The sequence below is a fragment of the Oncorhynchus keta genome, chromosome 29 (assembly GCF_023373465.1).
Source record: "Oncorhynchus keta strain PuntledgeMale-10-30-2019 chromosome 29, Oket_V2, whole genome shotgun sequence".
Taxonomy (NCBI): domain Eukaryota; kingdom Metazoa; phylum Chordata; class Actinopteri; order Salmoniformes; family Salmonidae; genus Oncorhynchus; species Oncorhynchus keta.
In genome coordinates this window covers 36,861,212-36,878,649 of record NC_068449.1, presented here as the reverse complement: position 1 = coordinate 36,878,649, position 17,438 = coordinate 36,861,212, and the positions used below count along the sequence as shown (strand labels likewise).

The window sequence follows — 17,438 nt, the reverse complement described above, 5'->3', positions numbered from 1 at the left end:
ACTACAGTACAGGACCCTGTTAGTCAGGCAGTTCTGACTGAAAAAGCTTTTAAAGTAAAAATAGAAAAAAAAAGTACATGAATTGCATGTTGCTGGTATTGAGGGTGGAAAACTCATAAAGTTTCGCTGAATAAACTGTACATTCATCTAGTGTATGAAGGAGCTGTCCAGTCCTGAACTCAGAGAGAGTTATTGTGCTATTTTAGGGGAATCAGTAGGCTTCTTGGAGCAGCAGGTAGCCTAGTGGTTAGAGTGTTGGACTAGCAATCGAAAAGTTGCAAGATCAAATCCCCGAGCTGACAAGGCAAAAATCTGTCATTCTGCTCCTGAACAAGGAGCTGTTCCTAGGTCAACATTGAAAATAAGAATTTGTTCTTAACTGACTTGCCTAGTTAGATAAAATGATACTGTGCAAGACTATTCTAAACCATGACTATATCTACTGGGCATCTGATATCAGGTCACATGCAGCTGGTCTCATTTCCTCCAGCATTATATATTAGACAATTAATTCAATTTAGTTTGCCATACGGTAGGTAAGCACTACAATATGGATGTAGCCTGAGTGGCATTGAAGGGGATAGACCCAGGAGCAAACACAAACCCCATCAACCCCAGAGTAGAAGTCATTTACATGAGTGATGTTGTACTTTAAGCGATCTTAGGAAATGATGATACCTTTGGCAAGAAGCACACTGTAGTGTAGTTCAGCTCCAAAGGTTTCTGCAGGTCACCTGGGACCACTGTAAAATCCCACTCTCTCTGTTGCTCCATTTACCTGACAGCAACAGTACTTTGTAGTCCTGACAAGCATAGAATGTTGATATAGGGCTACAGGGCTTGGACTGATTCTGCACTTGACTTCAACCAGTCAAGTTTGATAAGGCAACATCTGAACTTGCACAGGAAACAGTGACATCTGGTGCGTGGCTTTACAATGACAGAAAATAAGTCAAATTATTCAATGATTTATACGTGTGGGGGTGGGAGGGAGAGAGAGAGAGAGAGTAGGGGGGTCGGCTGTAAGAGCTTCAGCTAATCTACCTCCCAGACAGTGTCAGCAGCAGCTGCCAGGTCCTCTCAGGGTAGAGCTCTCAGACTCAATGATCTACAGCTTAAAGCTTGATTGATATGATCTCATGTATGGAGACTGACAGAATAATCACCACTCTCTCACATCTACAGAAGAGGTCGGTAGGAGGAGCTATAGGAGGACAGGTTCATTGTAATGGCTTGGGCTCATTGTAACGGATGGAATGTAATAATGGAACGGAGTCAAACGCGGTTTCCATGTGTGTGATACCGCTCCATTTATTACATTCCAGTCAGTACAATGAGCCTGTCCTATTACAGTTCCTCCCATCAGCCTCCTCTGTAGCCTAAATATCCTGCAAATGTATGAATGAATGAAAATGAATGCAACACAAGACAAGTCTGGTCAGAAACGGCAACTGGGCTCTATATAGAGCCATATGACATAGAAATGTCAGTGCCACTTCACAAATCCACAGAGCAAACTGCATACAACCTTTTTGTGCTAAGGTGATTGTGAGGGACCAGAATGAAATCTGGTGGGTGGGTAGTGATCCCACACGGAAGGGGAAGGCTGCCGTTTTACGGGCCCCTAACCAACTGCACAATTTTGTGTGTTTTTTTCGAATTGTTTGTAACATATTTTGTCATAATGTTGCTGTTACTGTCTCTTATGACCGAAAAGAGCTTCTGGATATCAGAATAGCGATTACTCACCTCGAACTGGACTAAAAAATTTTCTTCAATGAGTCCGACGCGAAGGATATACTACTTCTCCGAGACCAAGCCCAAGTTCCTGTAATTCGCATGAAGAAAAGATGGAAATACAGTGGCCCGAGATCGGGGTGCCTTGTGAGAATTCGTCAGTGTGTGGGTAACCCGCCTCTACCATCCGTTCAATTGGCCAACGTGCAATCACAGGAGAATAAATTGGATGATCTCCGTTCAAGACGAACCTACCAACAGGACATTAAAAACTGTAATATCTTATGTTTCACCAAGTTGTGGCTGAACGACAACACGGATAATATACAGTTGGCTGGGTTTTCTGTGCATCGGCAGGACAGAACAGCTACATCTGGTAAGAGGGGCAGGAGTGTGTGTCTATTTGTCAATAACAACTGGTGCGCGATGTCTAATTTTTAAGGAAGTCTCAATACCTCATGAGGTAGAGTACCTCATGAGAAGCTGTAGACCACACTATCTACCACAAACGGATGCTCGTACTAAGACCGCACTCAACGAGCTGTATAAGGCCATAAGCAAACAAGAAAATGCTCATCCAGAAGCGCCACTCCTAGTTGCCGGGGACTTTAATGCAGGCAAACATAAATCCAATTTACCTCATTTCTACCATGTCACATGTGCAATCAGAGGGAAAGAACCAACAACAACCTCGAGACCATCTTTACTCCACATACAGAGACGCATACAAAGCTCTCCCTCGCCCTCCATTTGGCAAATCTGACCATAATTCTATCCTCCTGATTCCTGATTACAAACAAAAACTAAAGCAGCAACTACCAGTGACTTCCTCAATACAGAAGTGGTCAGATGACGCGGATGCTACGCTACAGGACTGTTTTGCTAGCACAGACTGGAATATGTTCTGGGATTCATCCAATGGCATCGAGGAGTATACCACCTCAGTCACCAGCACCATCATTAAGTGCGTCGACGACGTCGTCCCCACAGGGACCATACGTGCATATCCCAACCAGAAGCCATGGATTACAGGCAACATCCGTACTGAGCTAAAGGCCAGAGCTGCCGCTTTAAAGGAACAAGACACTAAATCCCGCTATACCCTTTGATGGTTCATCAAACAGGCAACACGTAAATACAGGACTAAGATTGAATCTTACTAAACCAGCTCTGACGCTCGTCGGATGTGGCAGGGCTTGCCAACTTCTACGGACTACAAAGGAAAACCCAGTGACGCGAGCCTACCAGATGAACTAAATGCCTTTTATGCTCGCTTCGAGGCAAGCAACACTGAAGCATGCATGAGAGCATCAGCTGTTCCGGATGACTGTGTGATCACGCGCTCCATAGCCGATGTGAGCAAGACCTTTAAACAGGTAAATATTCACAAGGCCGTAGGGCCAGACGAATTACCAGGACGTGTACTCAGAGCATGCGCGGAGCAACTTGCAAGTGTCTTCACTGACATTTTCAACCTCTCCCTGACCAAGTCTGTAATACCTACATGTTTCAAGCAGACCACCATAGTTCCTGTACCCAAGAAAGCGAAGGTAACCTGCCTAAATGACTATTGCCCCGTAGCACTCAGGTTGGTAGCCATGAAGTGCTTTGAAAGGCTGGTCATGCTCACATCAACACCATCATCCCGGAAACCATTGACCCATTCCATTCGCATACCGCCCCAATAGATCCACAGATGATGTAATGTAAATTACACTCCACACCTCCCTTTCCCACCTGGACAAAATGAACACCTATGTGAGAATGCTGTTCATTGACTACAGCTTAACGTTTAACACCATAGTGCCCACAATGCTCACTAAGCTAAGGACCCTGGGTCTAAGCACCTCCCTCTGTAACTGAACCTTCCTGACGGGTGTCCCCCAGGTGGTAAGGGTAGACAACAACACATCTGCCACATCTGATCCTCAACATGGGGGCCCCTCAGGGTTGCGTGCTTAGTCCCCTCCTGTACTCCCTGTTCACCCACGCTTGGCCAAGCACGACTCCAACACCATCATTAAGTTTGCAGACGAACACTGGCCACCGGCAATGATAAAACAGCCTTTAGGGAGAAGGTCAGAGAACTGGCAGTGTGGTGCGAGGACAACAACCTCGCCCTCAATGTAAGCAAGACAAAGGAGCTGATTGTGGAATACAAGAAAAGGAGGGCTGAACACGCCTCCATTCACATTGACGGGGCTGAAGTGGAGCGGATCGAGAGTTTCAAGTTCCTTGGTGTCCACATCACCAACAAATTATCATGGTCCAAACACACCAAGACCGTCATGAAGAGGGCACGACAACCCCTTTTCACCCTCAGGAGACTGAAAAGATTTGGCATGGGTCCTGCCATCCAGGACCTACATACAAGGCGGTGTCAGAGGAAGGCCCAAAAATTGTCAAAGACTCCAGTCACCCAAGTCATAGACTGTTCTCTCTGCTAACGCACAGCAAGCGGTAACGGAGCACCAAGTCTAGGTCCAAAAGCCTCCTTAACAGCTTCTATCCCCAAGCTATAAGAATGCTGAACAATTAACCAAATCCCTTTGTTTGTCCTCGCCGTTTATTATCTATGCATAGTCACTTTACCGCTACCTACATGTACAAATTACCTCAACTAACCTGTACCGCCGCACATTGACTTACCCTCTGTATATAGCCTCTTTATTGTTATTTTACTGTGTTACTTTTGTTTATTTATTAAATATTTTCTTAACTCTATTTCTTGAACTGCATTGTTGGTTAAGGGCTTGTAAGTAAGCATTTCACGGTCAGGTCAACACCCTGTTGTATTCGGCACATGTGACGAATACAATTTGATTTGATTTGAAACCCTTCACTGGCAGTGTTTCTTTACATCCTCCTTAGACCACCATCACCAGCCATAAAAGGGGAAACCACAAGGGCTCAGTCAGTCATGTCATTCTGAAAGCTGGACGGTCTGGAGTGGGCTGGGCTAGTCATACACACCACTCTACTCTCCGGTCTCTCCTGGCAGTAAAATACATGTCAGTGGTAACCTGAGAGTCCCCATCCATCCGTATGAGGAGGATCTATTGGACTGGATGGATTCCATGGTGCTCTAGTCTAACGTTATGCAATGGTTATGCTAAATGTTTGGATTAAATGACATGGACAGCACTGTCTATGAATGTTCAATTTCAATACTTAGTCATTAACCATGCGCAAACATGTTTCGGCCAAAAGCAGTGTGTAAATGGTATGCAGATTCCCAATGTCTGAGGCCAAATGTTTCCCAAGGGCAAGTGACAGGAGAATTTATATTGACTCTCAGGAAGCACAAATTAATTGGGCAGACTAGAGGATAAATACTGTCATAATTTCACATGGTTCTGCAGTATAGCGTACTAGACTTGCTTCCAGTCGAAGAGCCCAACCAAAAAACATGTCAGGAAGAGAATTACGTAAATCATCATCAAGATGAGACCATTCAATCCGTCAGTACCCCAACAGCCTGACAGAAGGTGGTAACTTTCTCCACAGGATATCTCCTTTTTGTGACAAGACGTGGTGTTCCCTGTAAGTTCTGGGTTGTGTTCATAAGGCACCAAACGAAAGAAAACAGACAGAGCGGGAGTACCTGGACGTTTTCTGTTGCATGCCCTAATGAACTAGCTACTTCAACGTTGGTCTCCACAATGCACGACACTACCCTGGCCTGAAGTCTACCATTATGTTGATCTGCTCCAGATGTGACCTACCTACAGAATACCTCTTTCTTTCAGCCACAAGCTATGGAAACTCAGTAACCTCCGCTACTGGTAGAGCTGGGTACCTTCTGTACATTCATAGAATGGGGGCCCTTTCCAGCTTTAGGATGCGTCCCAAATTGCACCCTATTACCTACGTATGTAGTGCACTACATTTGACCAAGGCCCATGGGGCTCTGGCCAAAAGTAGTGCACTATATAGGAAATAGGGTGCCATTTGGGACACAACCTTGGTTGTGATTGAGGGAAGAAGAATGTCAGCAATGCAGTAGTTTATTAGGAAGTAGCCAATTAGGTGTTAAAAAATATATATTAGGGGGTAAAATATTATGAATGGACATTTCAGGGAGAGGAAGGATAGAGAACTGCATCTTGTGTAACTTCTGTAAATGTAGCCTACATGAATAGGCTTTTGATCACTGTTGAGTTTACCTGTCAAGCACTCAAACATGCAGGTGGATGGCAAACATATAAGCCAACCCCCTGTTTGGTAAGATGTACGCACAACAGATTGTCATTGACTAAGCAAAAAAGCTTTTACCTTCAACTGACATTGAGCCAGGTTAGCACATGCCCACTTCAAGCCTGGGCATTGCCTAACATGCTGACCACACAGCTCTCATTGCAAAATAAATGTACACATACATGTTATTCAATCATTGCACCCACACTGCTCGCGCACGCCAACGAGTGTCTGCGTTGCAAAGCGCTAAGATAGAAGTCAGTTCTATTTGTGACGCTGGATGCGGTGCAAGTCCTGCCTCTCCCATCTCCTCATTGGTTATACCCACATGGGTAATTGAAAGATTAACTGAGGTCGGTCAGTTCTGGTAATACACCTTATTATGAAAGTTAGATGCCAATTGCCATATAAAGTCCAAAGAAGAAAAAGCCTGGAAGGAGGAGAGATGACTAGAAACGATTCGGTTGACCGTTTTATGTGTGGATTAATTGTCCGAGTAGAGGACCTTGTGCATTTCAGGTAAAATAACAACTCAACGTATATATCCCAGGACAAATTAGCTAGCAACAGCAAGCTAGCTAGATAAATTGCCAGAAATGTTTAATGCTTTTCGACGTGTCCCCAAATTAATATAATTGGTTCAGTTTGTTTTGATATTTCAACCTGGTGACGTGATTGCGTTTGGTGTGGGGGGACAAAATCAATTTGCGCACGATGGCGCACGCGGACGGACGCACACATCCAGTTTAGGCACGGTGTAAGCAAAAGGTTTCAAACTAAGGTTTCAAACAAAAACTCACACACAACCACACAAATACACTGGCACTCTAAAATGCACTCACACACACACACACACAGAGGTAAGTTTTAAAACTATAGATAGCCTTTATCGTTCCTATGTTCAGTCAACATCACATCTTTCTCAAAGACAATGACTTATTCACAAAAATGAAATAATAAAAATACCAAGCTTTTCACTTTATCTCACAACCTATACAATTCAGACACTATTCTGCTATGTATAGTTTAAGAGAGCATCTCCACATCAAAAACCACATGATGATTAACTTTTGCACGTTATGGCAAAATGTAGATTTCCTCTTAAATAGACATGCCCAAAAGTAATTATTTTCCACGAGATGGCAATAAACAATAACTAGCAATGCTGCATAGTTCTAGAAAGGTCTGGAACTCACCTTTCTGGTAAAACAAAAGTGGGGGAATGATGACTGAAATGCTTTCAAAATATAGTAACAATCAAATTATAAATTACTTACTGTAAGAGTTCACCTTTCTTATAACTGTAAAATAAATAGGATCATATTTAGTGACTACAAATTTGACCCCATTTCACTGACTTGAGTGTTAGCGGAAATCAGACAGATGGGGCTTTCTGGCACTATAAGGCACTGGACCCTAAGAAATTCACAGAGTGCCTGGTACACCCAAATGTCCAGAACCGCTCAAAGTTCCCTAAAATAGGGCACTTAACGTCTAAGAGAAGATACAGTCCATTCAAATGGCAGGTGTTCTGGACTATTGGCACTTATTGTTTCTCACAATTAAAGTGATACTTTGAGATTTTGGAAATGAGCATGCTAGCTTAATATACCCATAGACTTCCAGTCAACGCTAATTAGCATTGGCTTGCGAAACTTCCTACCTCTAACTTCTTTCATACTGGACACAGAGACATAGAAATGGTATCCACGAGTTCATCTGACTCTGGGGAAGTAAATCCCAAAGTATCCCTTTATGTCCACACTTAGTGTTCAAATTTGACATAGATTAGAAAAAGCTCAAGATAAACAAACAGAAAAAAAAACATCCTCCCAAAGAGCTAAGTTACTTATCGGGTAACAGTGGTACAACCACACACAGATGTTTTAAAACACAGTGCCTATGGTAATGAGCGACACACACACACACACACACACACACACACACACACACACACACACACACACACACACACACACACACACACACACACACACACACACACACACACACACACACACACAAACACACACAATCTGCCTGCTGAATGTATCAGTAACAAAACATCCACACGTGATGGTGCAGGTTACAAGCACAAATTCGGTCCCAATTTGCCACCTACCCCTTTCCCTTGACCCTAACCCCTTTGATGTTTTCAGACCTGTGAGTTCTAACAATACACTGCTTTTGACCCTTTGGATCTGCAAACATTGACAGGTTGGGGCCAAGAGAAAGGGGTAGGAAGATAATTGGGACTACAGACACTAGACTCTCAATTCAGGGGTGGATTTAGAATTTCTATGGGCAAAAGTCCCATAGGTGAAGGTTCAAGTTACAAGCTAAAAACCTAGACTCTCAATTCAGGGATGGGCCCTATCAGGGGATGGTGGTGACGACCTGATGCCCTTGTAAAAGGAGGGTAACACCAACAGAGAGACACCCTGTATTGATCTGACGCCTTTCCAAGGACAGACAGGAATGGTATCAGGTTTTACCCATGCCCAGCACACTGACCGTGGATTTGTTACAGACTTTGGGTTGGGCCACTGACGTCCATTTCAGGGAACAGATAAATTAATAATTTTAGGACTGGCTATAATACAGGGAGTACACCAACGGTATCGTATGCACCATCCGACACAGCAGGGATGAGTGGAGAGAGTGAAACCAATGCCTTTGTTTCCAAGCCTATTCTTAGACTAAATTGGACTTTTAAGCAAGATTGCCTGTGCCTATTTGTAAATCCTCATTTATAATTTTTCCAGGACTAGACTCTGCGGTACAGAAATAGGTCATCCCATGTCTGTGTTTGTGGAATCACACTTTCAGTTCTTTTATAAAACTGTACTGGGTCGTTCCACCAAACGAGTACCTTTTGCGGCCCTTTGATATTTTAAGTAGAAATTGTGCACCAATATTGCATTTTAAAAGCTTGTTATGTTGAAGTGCCCATTAATATAGACCACTTGGGAAATTCAATGACTCTTTTTAATGTGAATAAATACTTGCTAAAGTGCCATAATTCAGTATTTTGACGTGTCCCTTCGTGCACCCTTTGAGAGTTCTAAGAAGATTTTAACCGACGTAACCCCAACCATTCTCCAAGTTTTCACCATCATGTTTTCTCCATGTTCTAACAATGAAAATGTAAAGTTGAACAGGTGCTATTTATGTCAGAATTATTTTAAAAAATATATGAAGTTACAATACCCAAAAGGTACTAATTTGGTGGACCCAATGAGGCCTACTCTTGAGTCATGTCATACCTGACCTAAAAGCACTAGCACCCAAGCATATGCCAACCACAAAGTAAAAACCAAGCAAACTCCTACAAACTGTGTTTAATGCTGAACATTAAGTTCTGATAGCAAAGACAAACAGATAGCTATGAAGTTTCATTGTAGCAACCATTGGGCTCCATGACAACCAAAGTGTGAGATGCCTGGCGACCATATCTCTGACACTTCACCAAATAGCATTGCTCTACTTCTAGAAAACAAGACCGTGACTAAGACGAACATATTTTAATAGATAGTGAGGAAGTGTCATGAACATTTTGTGTGGTTTAGAGCAAACAGGAAATTGTGTTTTATTTCAATGGCACCAACCAGAGCTCTGTATTACATGGCTCAGGCACCAACAGACACATTTACTGAATGATAATCCATTCTGATTACGCTATTTTAAAATCAAAACATTTCCCCTTGATACGGTGACCACTCCTGTTGCAGGATTTCTCGAAATTCATCTCATCAGTCACCTTAATTCAATTATCAATTACTTTAGTTCAAGAAAGACTTCAACAACAAGATAACAAAAGAGGTGCCTTATTCCCTGTTATAGGATGAATGGGTAGGCAATCCTAAGAAGAGGGAGTAATTCTCTCCATAGCCTATCCCTCAGGCAGCACTGCAGTGGCAGTACACACAAGGCTATTCCGAACACAGCCTTGTTTTCAGAATCATGCATATCTTCTCTCTGAAAGTACTTCACCTAAATGTAATATCTCAACATGCACCTGGCAAACTCCAGACATGCAGGCACATGGCCAAGGTAATGAATCAGCATAATAGCACAGCAGCAACGAATGGATATTAACAAAAAGGTTTGTCTAAAATGGCATTCTTTATCCTATATAGTAGGCTATATAGGCCAGGGAAACGGGTGCCATTTTGTACACATCCAAAGTACCAGAACCCCCATAGCACCCAAATGAATGAGACCTACTTTGCAGTTTTTGCATCAGGTTGGCAATGTCCTTGGAGGTTCTTCCGGACTGCCATGGTGAGGCCATGTCGTTTTTTCTGCTACTGTCTGGACCACAGCAGGTGATACACTGATGCAGTCGAGACAACAGGAGATCATCCCACGTTACTTTTCTGAGGAGGGCATCCCCTCACGCCCCTCCTCTCCCCTCCTTTCTCTGACTCTGTCTCTCTCTCTCGCTGTCTCCGTCTCTCTCACTTTCTAGCTCTGTCTCAAGCCGATTTCAGAGGCTTGATTTGGGCTACTGCAGCAAAGGGTCCAATCGAATCTCAGGTTTCAGATAGGGAAATGGCAGCTTTGCTACCCAATGGCAGCTGTCCTTCCAGTCATTGTCTAGAGAGGAGAGAGATGATACATGTGCCAGTCAGTGTGTTTCCTTGAAAGTGACAGCTATCACTGTCAAGTATGTATTTATATATGAATATTAACTCAATAAAAGCATTATTCATAGCTCATAAGTCATTATAAATGTGCTTATAATGCATTATATTGAGGCTAGGTAAGCTATAGGAAGTGTTACCAAAACCCCTAGTATCTATGAATGAAATAGCATTGTGAAATCATGAGTCGACAGAAAATGCTCTATGAAAGTGACATGAAGTTTACAGCACGCCTACAGTGCATGCATCGACTGGATAAACAAAAAATGAATGAGCTGTCAAAAAAATTGATTTTGAGTCACACTGCAAAAAACAAGGCATTGCATATTAATTCGCTATAATGTTGGTTCCATTAGGAGTTCTTGTCTTGAGCTATTGCGTCAATTGTCTCTTCTCGAGCTATTGCATCTATTGGCTAGGCAAGAAATGTTCCTTCCGATTTAAAATAACTTTTAAAAAACTGAACTTGCTCAGTAGTAACACATTAGTAAAACAAATTGACACAAATTGATTAATCTAGTAAAAGAAATGCAACTATGAAAAGTTGCACTAAATAGAGCATTCAAACGCTGCTTACCCCTACTGTCAATCCTACAGCAAGCGCATGAAGCATTAACTTCAGGGAGGAAGTGTATGTGCGTGTGTTACGATGTTGCCAATGGTAACAATCAAACCCTGAAGCAGTCGCCGTATTTTTAACTATATATTTTTTTATGTGAAACATTGTAGCAATATTAAATACGATTTCAGTTCCTTGTAGTTTCTTGCTATTAAAAACGAAGAAAATGGTCCTCGCGCTAAAGTTATACGCGTAGTTATTCGCGCCATGTCAAATTGGAACATTCCTTTCCTTACACTTTAGTTTTTTATGTGCATCTGTCTATCATTTGACTTCACTGCCATCTTCTGATTTCTTCAAGTAATGTAGGTTATCTAGTTTGTCTGCCCTACTGTATGGACCTACAGTGCGCTTATCAGTACACACTACACAGTGCTGCATAGTAAATCAATTGACTTTTATTCAGGAAAGTTTGGGAAAATGTATATTTATCTAGCCAACCACTTCATACCAGCAATTCAGTGACAGTGTCAATAGATTAATGGAGCCGACATGGAACCCCCGGGGTTGGGTAGGTCAATTTCTAAATGTAATCAGTTACAGTTACTAGTTACCTGTCCAAAATTGTCATCAGTAGAGTAAATGTTGGATAACTCAAACTCAGTAACGTAATCTGATTACATTCAGTTACTTTTAGATTACTTTCCCCTTAAGAGGCATTAGAAGAAAACACAAATGTTTTGGTAAAAAACTAAGGGATGGGCCGAGAGAAATGTAACAACTCTCAGATTAATAGACAGAGCTATGGATGCACTGACCATCCATGATATCAAAATTATTATTTTCACCATGTTATGAGGCTATACAGTGTATGTTTACATTTACAATGTTTACAAAACATTGGAGAAAGACAAGCGTTTATTGTGGGTTTTCATGGAGTGTGACAGTTGAAATATGCTCATGAGGCATTTATACATTATATTCTTCAAGAATCATTGGATATATATATACACACTACCGGTCAAATATTTTAGAACACCTACTCATTCAAAGGCTTTCTTTATTTTCATTATTTTCTACATTGTAGAATAATAGTGAAGACATCAAAACTATGAAATAACACATATGGAGTCATGTAGGAACAAAAAAAGTTGTTAAACAACTTTGCACACTCTTGGCATTCTCTCAACCAGCTTCACCTGGAATGCTTTTCCAAAAGACTTGAAGGCGTTCCCACATATGCTGAGCTCTTGTTTGCTGCTTTCCTTCACTCTGTGGTCCGACTCATTCCAAACCATCTCAGTTTGGTTGAGGTCGGGGGATTGTGGAGGCCAGATCATCGGATGCAGCACTCCATCACTCTCCTTCTTGGTCAAATAGCCCTTAAACAGCCTGGAAGTGTGTTGGGTCATTGTCCTGTTGAAAAACAAGTTATAGTCCCACTAAGCCCAAACCAGATGCGATGGCGTATCGCTGCAGAATGCTGTGGTAATATGGACTTGGTCTTTTACCAAATAGGGCTAAATTCTTATCCCTACCATGTCACAACACAACTGTTATGGGCAGACGAATCTAAGTTTGAGGATCACAAAGAAGAACATTCGTGAGATGCAGAAAATAATGAAAAGATGCAGAAGGAGTGCTTGACGGCATCTGGCAAGCATGGTGGAGGCAATGTGATGGTCTGTGGGTGCTTCGGTGCTGGTGGGAGATTTGTGGGAGTGGGAGATGTGGGAGTGGGAGATTTGTACAGGGTTAAAGTGATCTAGAAGAAGGAAGGCTATCACTCCATTTTGCAAAGCCATGCCATACCCTGTGGACGGCACTTAATTAGAGCCAATTTCCTCCTACAACAGGACAATGACCCAAAGCACAGCACCAAACCATGCAATAACTATTTAGGGAAGAAGCAGTCAGCTGGTGGCCTGCACAATCACCGGATCTCAACCCTATTGAGCTGTTGTGGGAGGTGCTTCAGAAAACTTGGGGTGAAATCTCTTCAGATTACCTCAACAAATTGAAAACTAGAATGCCAAAGGTCTGCAAGGCTGTAATTGCTGCAAATGGAGGATTCTTTGACAAAAGCAAAGTTTGAAGAACAATTATTATTTCAATTAAAAATCATTTCTAACCTTGTCAATGTCTTGACTATATGTCCTATTCATTTTGCAACTAATTTCATGTATGTTTTCATGGAAAACAAGGACATTTCTAAGTGACCCCAAACTTTTGAACAGTAGTGTAATTTACAAGTCCAAAAGTCTACCAAAAGTGTGTGAGTTCGAGCGTGTGTCCATTAGGCCTATGGATAATTTTTTTTAAAATCAGAATGAATTAGATTGAGCAATAAAATCCCCACTTTTATTCCACAGGCTGAGTCAGGACAGGCAAGGGTCAAAACCAGGAGGACGAGAAAAAGAGAGACTGGGGGAAACCCAGGAGCTGAGAAACCACTGGTTTACTTGAACAACAAGACAAACTGGTACAGACTGACAGAAAACACAGGTATAAATACCCAGGGAATAAGTGGGGAAGATGGGCGACACCTGGAGGGGGTGGAGACAAGCACAATGACAGGTGAAACAGATCAGGGCGTGACATAGGCAGTTTAAACTTCTTGAATTCAACCATTATTGGGTTCAAATACGTAATTCGCGAATGGCTAAATGAGAGAGCAGCATTGTGATTCACATCAATGCGCTATGTTGATATCAATAATAAGTGATATCAGTGTCACCGTAGACTACACTCCGCTGTCGGCCTTACCTCCAAGCATTTATTCAAGTTGGATAATCTTTGGATGCCGGCAGCTGTCGCACCATTGGAAGACATAGCTTGGACTGTAGCCTGCTCTTTTACCGCAATCCATCAAACACATTTGGTGTGTCATCATAGTGTCTCTGATTTGTGGTCAGACTTGCTCAAGTGGAATAAATTTAAATGTGCACCTTTGTTCTATGCTGATTTGAATGTCATTAAGAAAACAGTTGTGTCAATTATATATTTTTTGCAAACATCCTTTCTGAATTTAAAAGTAATCCTCTAAGTAATCTAGTTTTTCAAAAGTATCTGTAATCTGATTACAATATTTTTGCTGGTAATGTAACGGATTACAGTTACCGTGTTTTGTAATCCCTTACATGTAATCTGTTACTCCCCAACCCTGCCACTGCAGTTAACGAAGTTTTAGAGTTTAGGGAGCACAACAATTGAAGGAAATCCCATCAGAGGCTGTATACTTGATAGTGTTCACTGCAGACGTTCCATTGGATAGTGACGTTTTGTTAGGTTTGCTTATCATACATATCTCTTGTGGAACACTTGCAAGACACTTGGAAACATTGAGATGATTGTGTACACTATATCCTCACTGCCCCTATCACTATACCTTAGACAATATACCCTTAAAAACACTCTATATAACATGAAAAAGGCTCCTGATCTAAAAGTCACAACGTTGCCATTCAAATACAAGTAAATTACAGTATTTCATAACAGAGCCAAGAAGCCATTGTTCAAGAGGAACATTGATTGTTCATTAATCAAGAGGAAATGATGTCAGAGGAAGCAGCCTTGTTTCCCAAAGTTCTGCCCCACGCAGATAAGAAAAGCACAAGCTAAATTTAAAAAGTAGAGAGAGAGGCAGGAAGCATGACAGCAACATTTCCACTATTGCAAACAAAACAGACAGGAAGAAATGGACCAAGCAGACAGCCTGTCTTGAAAAGAGTCCAGTTCAATGTGCTGCAGTGTTCTCAGTTTGGATGTGAACTACTTTTCTTTTCGTTAGTATAATGGCGTTCAATGAGACAAATCCATTTCTGGATATACTAAAATCATTTAACATTGGTAAGAATTTTAAGCCTGCCTTTTTAATGTGTTTATTTTTCATTAAGGGATATGAGTATTCTATCTTTAAATGACTGCATTAGTCTTATATAATACTACTACTACTAATATATGCTATTATGCAGACGCTTTTATCGCTTTTATCCATACATTTTACGTATGGGTGGTCGCTGCAAGCAAACCAACTACCCTGGAGTTACAAGCACCATGCTCTACCAAAGGACCACTCAACTTCTGTTTAGTTCTGTGTTCACAGTAAATGTGTTATCAAAGTTATTGTCTGAATTTGACCTACAGTCCGTCCATTAAGTGATATGAGACCATCTTCGAGTAGTCGATTTACCACTGTCGGTTTTTCATTTGTGAAAATGTAAATTGTGAACCATGGAAGCAATCAATTGCAATTTGCCAAGGAATGTATACTGCCATTTTGAATCTGAAAACTAATTTATCCAACAAGTGAGTTCCTTGCCACTCCATTTTGATCAACCCCAGCAGGCAAAACTGGTTGCAATGATGTCATTACAACCAAATATCAACTTGATTGCCCTCAGTATCAGTTCACCTCAAATACGATGACATTAAATTAGGGAAAATCTAAAAAAGTTGTCTAATATCTTCCTCCTTTTCCTCCAGGGAACCTAGTCCTAGCCTTCTGTCTGTCCATGTTGTTGGGCCTCCTGATTGGAGCGCTGATCTACATCCTCCTAACATGGCTGTCGAGACGCAGGGCATCCACCCGCATTACCAGGCGTCCCAAACAGCAGCACCGCTCAGCCACCTCCCAGCGCTCACACAACCCCATAGCCAACTGCCAAGGCCTCTACCGGAGCACAGTGTTCGACCGGCACAGCGACAACAGCCTCGGAAGAGGTATTCTGAGCCTATATAGACAACCATCGGTGGAGCCGGTTGGCCCACTGGGGAAGAAGACCAGCTCAGGATCATCCACCTTCCGACCAGTGCCCAAGGGCAGCAGGATGGGTCAAGGTGACGGGGCTGAGGGTGACACTAACAACCAGGATACTTTGCCTCTTCATGACACTACTGCCAACAATTCATCAGCAGTAGATACTGCCTCCCTCATGCCAAATCAACCCCAACGGAATTCTTTTTGGTTGGGAAACAGCAGTCTTAAAGGGTTCCTGCCCACACAGACTCCTCCTCCCACATATGACAGTGTCATCAATGCCTTTCAAGAGACATGCACCTGATGATGTCACCATATGCTGCCTGGGATACATAGGTTGACTGGTTACTACAGTATAGGCTTTACTACTGGGGGCCTTTGGAAGAGATAGGGGCTCTGTCTTATGGAGAACTGTTCAGTTTTGAGTAAGGTGACCTTTGGTCCTTCTTTGGGCCATCGTCCAACCTGCCTTCTATTCAGTCTACTATCTAAGAAATCTAAATAAATAGATTGTGCTCTGACTGACCATAGGTTATGTTTATGTTGAAGAATGGTGTGTATCCCAATGGAATCTATATAAAAGAAGATGAAGGTTCGAGAGGATTGTCTATTATGGCCCACGTTTCTGTGATATGTTGATAAAGTTGTTAATAAAGTTGTAATTATTATTCAGTCTTATGTGATCTATCTACATGTTATACATCTGAACATTTCTGTGATATGTCTGTAGAGAAGAGGTATGATTTTCCATAAAAGCAAAAAAAGAAACGCACCTTTTTCAGGACCCTGTCTTTTTCAGGCATGCTGCAAGGGGGCATGAGGACTGCAGATGTGGCCAGGGCAATAAATTGCAATGTGAGACGCCTAAGACAGCTCTACAGGGAGACAGGATGGACAGCTGATCGTCCTCACAGTGGCAGACCACGTGTAACAACACCTGCACACGATCGGTACATCCGAACATCACACCTGTGGGACAGGTACAGGATGGCAACAACAACTGCCCGAGTTACATCAGGAATGCACAATCCCTCAATCAGTGCTCAGACTGTCCGCTGATTACGTTCAGTCTAAGAGGCTGGACTGGGGGCTTGTAGGCCTGTTGTAAGGCAGGTCCTCACCCCACATCACCGGCAACAACGTTGCCTATGGGCACAAACCCACCGTCGCTGGACCAGACAGAACCTGTTGGATCGGAGGGTGAGTGCTCGGGCCAATCCCCCCAGAAATGTCTGGGAACTTGCAGGTGCCTTGGTGGAAGAGTGGAGTAACATCTTGCAGCAAGAACTGGCAAACCTGGTGCAGTCCATGAGGAAGAGATGCACTGCGGTACTTAATGGAGCTGGTGGCCACACCAGATACTGACTGTTACTTTTGATTTTGACCCCCCCCATTGCTCAGGGACACATTTTTCCACTTCTGTTAGTCACATGTCTGTGGAACTTGTTCAGTTTATGTCTCAGTTGCTGAATCCTGTTATGTTCATACAAATATTTACACATGTTAAGTTTGCAGAAAATAAATGCAGTTGACAGTGAGA

At 42.4% G+C, this 17,438-nt stretch overlaps 2 protein-coding genes across 2 annotated transcripts in view; one reads left to right on the top strand and one right to left on the bottom strand.

The window, feature by feature from the left end:
* Positions 1–10,528, bottom strand: part of syne1b (spectrin repeat containing, nuclear envelope 1b) — a 151,176-nt gene extending 140,648 nt beyond the window's left edge. The window contains exon 1 of the mRNA XM_035743513.2: positions 10,162–10,528. Coding sequence (XP_035599406.1) covers positions 10,162–10,228 — 67 coding nt within the window. The 5' untranslated portion in view covers positions 10,229–10,528. The remainder of the gene's footprint in view (positions 1–10,161) is intronic.
* A 4,249-nt stretch (positions 10,529–14,777) lies between these two features.
* Positions 14,778–17,423, top strand: myct1b (myc target 1b). The gene is made up of 2 exons (XM_035742276.2): positions 14,778–14,988; positions 15,625–17,423. Exons 1-2 carry the CDS (start codon positions 14,934–14,936, stop codon positions 16,200–16,202), a joined length of 633 nt encoding a protein of 210 aa, XP_035598169.1. The 5' UTR covers positions 14,778–14,933; the 3' UTR covers positions 16,203–17,423.
* Positions 17,424–17,438: the final 15 nt, after the last annotated feature.